The 5,062-nt window shown below is 28.2% G+C and overlaps 1 protein-coding gene across 1 annotated transcript in view; it reads right to left on the reverse strand.

The window, feature by feature from the left end:
* Positions 1-5,062, reverse strand: part of LOC111690106 (thyroid transcription factor 1-like) — a 250,405-nt gene that overhangs the window by 56,012 nt on the left and 189,331 nt on the right. The window contains exon 4 of the mRNA XM_046947845.1: positions 2,540-2,691. Within this exon, the coding sequence (XP_046803801.1) occupies positions 2,540-2,691 (152 nt within the window). The remainder of the gene's footprint in view (positions 1-2,539; positions 2,692-5,062) is intronic.

Consider the following 5,062-nt stretch of genomic DNA (forward strand, 5'->3'; position numbering starts at 1 on the left):
CCATCCATCCATCTATCTATCTATCTATCTATCTATCTATCTATTCGGTACGGCTTCCAACGTTCGGAGTTCAGTAAAAGTGGTGTTCGACCAATGTTCGGTTTTCGGCGAAATTTTGAACGAACAGCGAACGCCGAACTTTTTGTAAAATGTTGATTTATTATACTTCACATCATCAACAAGTTTTAAAAATGCTGAAAACTTGTTTACTGAAGTACAATAAATTTCCGTTATACATAGATTCACTGTTGGTTTTTTCATCAGATTTAAAAAACTGTTATGATTAAAAAGTAGAGTCCGACCGAACTCAAAATTTCGTTCGGTAACGAACACCGAACCCGTACTTCGGTAAATTTGAAAGTTCGGCCGAACCCTAACTTTGTTCGGTTTTCAAAGTTCGGTAACACCAAACATTTTTCTTAAATAAAAAACGCATTTATTATTAAAAAGTAATAAATTTATAACATTTAAAACTAAAATATGAACATCCGAAAGATTTTTTGAAAAGGGTCTTTAATTAGAAATTGGGTCAATTATCAACTAATTCCAAATCCCAGAGAGTGATAAATTTCTATTAACAATCTATTTTTGTGAAATGCATATATCTTAGTACCTTTATTATACCCTACACCACTTTAGTGGGGAGGGTATATTGGGTTTGTGCTGATGTTTGTAACATACAAAAATGTTCGTCCTATACCCACCTTAAAGTATACCAATCGGTTTAGAATCATTTTCTGAGTCGATTAAGCTATGTATGATAAATAAACATTTTATAAAAGGTTCGGCGTACGGTGTTCGGTCAAAATTTCGTCGAACACCGAACATTGGCCGAACCTCACTTTTTACCGAACTCCGAACCCGTACCCGAACGTTCGGTCGGACACTATTAAAAAGCTAAGAGAAGAGAAACATTTAATTTGAATTATCTAGTTTCGATTATAAATCTTTGATCTCATTTGTAACATGTAGATCCTTACTTTTAAACGATCTGGACATGTCTGTCAGTCAGTCTGTTAGTCACTTGAAAGAACGATAGGACCCAAACTATTGTTGCAGTTTGATTGGTATTCAAAATGGACAAAATCGATTTACATTTGGACATGACTCAATATTTTGATAAATACAAAAATATTATGATGAAATATGTTGAAGGTATTTAATCATAATATGATATTTATTTTATATCTATCTATCTATCTATCTATCTATCTATCTATCTATCTATCTATCTATCTATCTATCTATCTATCTATCTATCTATCGTTGCTCCTTCTATATAAATAAAATATACCAAAAATTTGATTTGGGAAATTAAGAGAGCTAGCTTCTTAAATTTTAAACGAAGAAGTTTAATATTTATTTATACATTATGGGGAAAAAGGACGGATTTTTATCATGGGGCCTTGGAAACCCCCATATAAGTTAAATAGAAAACTTTTTATATATGAAAAATTTTTAGAGCTAAAATCCTCAAATTTTGCAAGAACAACTTTAACATCCATGTAAATAAATTGGCGTTGTCATTTCTCTGAATAACTAATAGACGTAAAATCTTAAAATTTGAGTTTCCACCTCTCATGAAATAAGCAGAAAAGTCTTATATCTGGGAAAGTATTAGAGCAAAAATCCTTTGACATCAATGTAAACATTTGGGTAATAAATTGGAAATTATTAGAGCTAGAAAAATTTGTATTAAAAACTTTGACTTTTATTGGCGGACATTTAATGGGACCTTGGCATCTCCCATATGAATTAAATAGAAAATTACGTACAACTGAGAAACTATTATATTATTAAAATTTTTCATGTTACATTAAGATCTAAATTAACGTTTGGAAATGATCTTGCAATAATTTGCATGGCATCCCCAATATGTAAAAAATGTATATCTGGAAATCTATTATAGTTAGAATGTTCAAAATCATAAAGTGTTTTTTACATACATTGATTTTATTGTAGCACGATAACGATAACTTTAATTATCGTTTTGATACGGCCCTTGGTCTTATTATTTATATATGTCATATTTAGAATCGAATGTACCAGTACATATCCTATGAAAGTCTCATGTCATGTAGCGCAATGTGTCGAATTTTATATGACAATTGTTTCTTTTAACAAATTAACTTAATTTACTTAAAAATATTTAAGCGATTTATTGACAAAAAAACAATCGACAGGTGGAACTTTTAAAATCATTCTTGTGTATGACCAAATGCCTAATTTATATTAAGACCGGATGCATTAAAATACAACAAATTGTATCATGCCTGCTTTAAATATAACAATTTTACAAAGCATAAATCGTAGTAAAATTTGTAGTAGTAATAATAATATTAATATTTTGCTTAATATTAATATTAACAGTTCGAAGAAATCGATAATCTTAAAAAAAGAACAAATTATTTCGAGGTAATCTAATACCGATTAAATTTTGTTTTCGTTGCCAAACCTAATACCATTTATATGTCAAAGTTTTTATTATGTCTCTACATACATATTCATAACAATATTCTGCAAAAGCAGTTCTACTTACCTGAGCCTGGGTAAACAATACTCGCCGTTTTCTTCTTTGTGTTAAAGGAAACTGTAAAGACTTAGCATCGCTTACAGAACAAGTAGCCAAACTTCCCATATTTGCCATATGTCCCATAGAACCGGACGCAGATCCTCCCATTAGACGTGAAACTAAAATGATATATAAATACTACTTTTTTACTATTTTCCATATAAGACATTAATATGAAAATCAAAACAATTACGTAGATCTATATAAGAAATATATTTTGTATGTCTTTTCATAGGTGGCTTATCTTTTATGGTAAACATGTAAGAGTTCAATATTCGCCTTTGCCGAGTAGGAGTACATATGGGCATATCCTTATAAATTTTAGTATAGGATTTTACGTGTACTTTAAAGATATTTATGAAGAATTTAATCGTGTTATTAGCGTTTATACGTGAATTTTGACCTATAAGACATTTTCTGAAGGGGAGTTTGTATGGAGGCTGGAGTTAAATGCTACAAAAATCAAAAGCGCCATTAACAGTTCTCTAAAACTAAGTTTTACCGATTTTTATTGACACCATAGAATGTTTAACGTAATTATGAGCCCTATTGAGGGTACGATTGTATGGGGCTTAGCGAAATAATGGTCGAAGACATTGTATGTTGTTTTTGTTAGTTTATTAACATTTTTAACGTTTAACGTAATTATGAGCCCTATTGAGGGTACGATTGTCTGGGGCTTAGCGAAATATTGGTCGAAGACATTGTATGTTGTTTTTGTTAGTTTATTAACATTTTTAGCATTCTATCTTTTATGAAATTTTCAGAGGCTATGTCGGATTTTGCTGATTTTAAATAGGAAACTCCTCGAAAGCATATATGACAGATTTCTTGAAGATCTGAATCTCGAAGATATCTACTGTATTTAGGAAATTGATTTTAACAGACACACAGACGGACATAGCCAAATTCACTCCGCTATCTATAAGGATCCAGAATATATACTTTATAGAGTTGGACAATTACATATATTGTGGAAATTACAAAAGGAATGACAAACTTATATATACAAAGGAAAAAACGTAGTGGTAGGCACAAATTGAAAATTTAAGTTCATTTTTATTGAATTAATTTAATTAATGTAATCAAAACGATCCTTGATAGGAATTATGCGAAGTGAGACCGGTATTTATATAATTTAACTTGGTTGTTACTTTTAATAGATTTAATATCTATATTTTATATAAATATTTTATACCAAAAAAGCAGTTGATACAAAATTTGACACAAATATTAGTTTTGTGTACAAAAATCTATTTCGGGATTTGTTCACGATCGGTTCATAATATAGGTGTTTTCGGTCCAATGCAAGGAACCGAAGGGATACACATTACTTTTTACTAAATTGAGATATAGATACCAAATTTGACTGCAATATATCTTTTATGTACAGAAAAGTTACTATAAGAATTTCTCCGATCGGTCTATATTTGGTTATATCTCCCATACTAAGTCCAGCACCGAAAATCAATTTAACCGTATTTAACTAGTTGCGTTATTAAATTATGTAGAACAATACTACATATATTTTGTATTTGCTTAAATATTTCACACACCTGCAAATACCTCTAAAGCATATCTTAGGGCGCAATAAAATATAAAATAAAATAGCGTTCGTAATTTTCAATAAATCTTTCAATTCTAATAGATTTAAGCTTAGGGATTTACTTTTTAAGACATGAGAAAACTTATTTTTACAAATATTTAGTCAATTAAAAAAGAATTAATATAAAAGTAAGTACAACTTTCGTTTCCATTTCGAAATATGGTAATTTGTAAAACACATGAACATATTTTTGAAACTAGGTTTCATTAATTGTAGATAATTTTATTACTCAATAAGTTTATTATACATTTTTTAGAACTTTTAATTGATGCATTATTGAGAATTATAAGTAAAAAAATGTAATTACATTAAAAAAAATTTATTTTTAAAAATTCTTTGATAAGAGTAAGACTCGGGAGCTTTTGACGATTTGACAATTTTACCCCTTTTTGACGATTTTTTTAAAAAGTAATTTTTATAAAAAAAATTCATATCTATATTTTACTATAATTTTGTCTATTACTTAAAAAAATCGACACATATTTGAAATATTTTAATATAGAATTATTAAATGTTAATAAAATAAAAAATTCTAATCGGGAAAAACAAATTATGCAAATACAACATGTATTATATATAAAAGCATTTATATATATTAAAGCATTTTGACATTATATTTTTACACACTGCACTATGATTCAGTCGACAATGTTTTAGCCAAAACTATATTTGTTTTGTTCGCTAATTTAAGTGTATTGACAAAAAAATATGCCAATTTATACAGTTAAGAAATTTAAGTTTTTACAGAAGTTTGAAATATTGAGTAATAATTTATAATAATTATTAAATTTGAGTTATTAGTTAAATTAATCAATATTATAGTTATAAATTACCATACATCTTTAAATTTTTATTTTTCATTATTTAACGATATTTGCTAAATA

Source organism: Lucilia cuprina, chromosome 4, assembly GCF_022045245.1.
Source record: "Lucilia cuprina isolate Lc7/37 chromosome 4, ASM2204524v1, whole genome shotgun sequence".
In the NCBI taxonomy this organism is placed as follows: domain Eukaryota; kingdom Metazoa; phylum Arthropoda; class Insecta; order Diptera; family Calliphoridae; genus Lucilia; species Lucilia cuprina.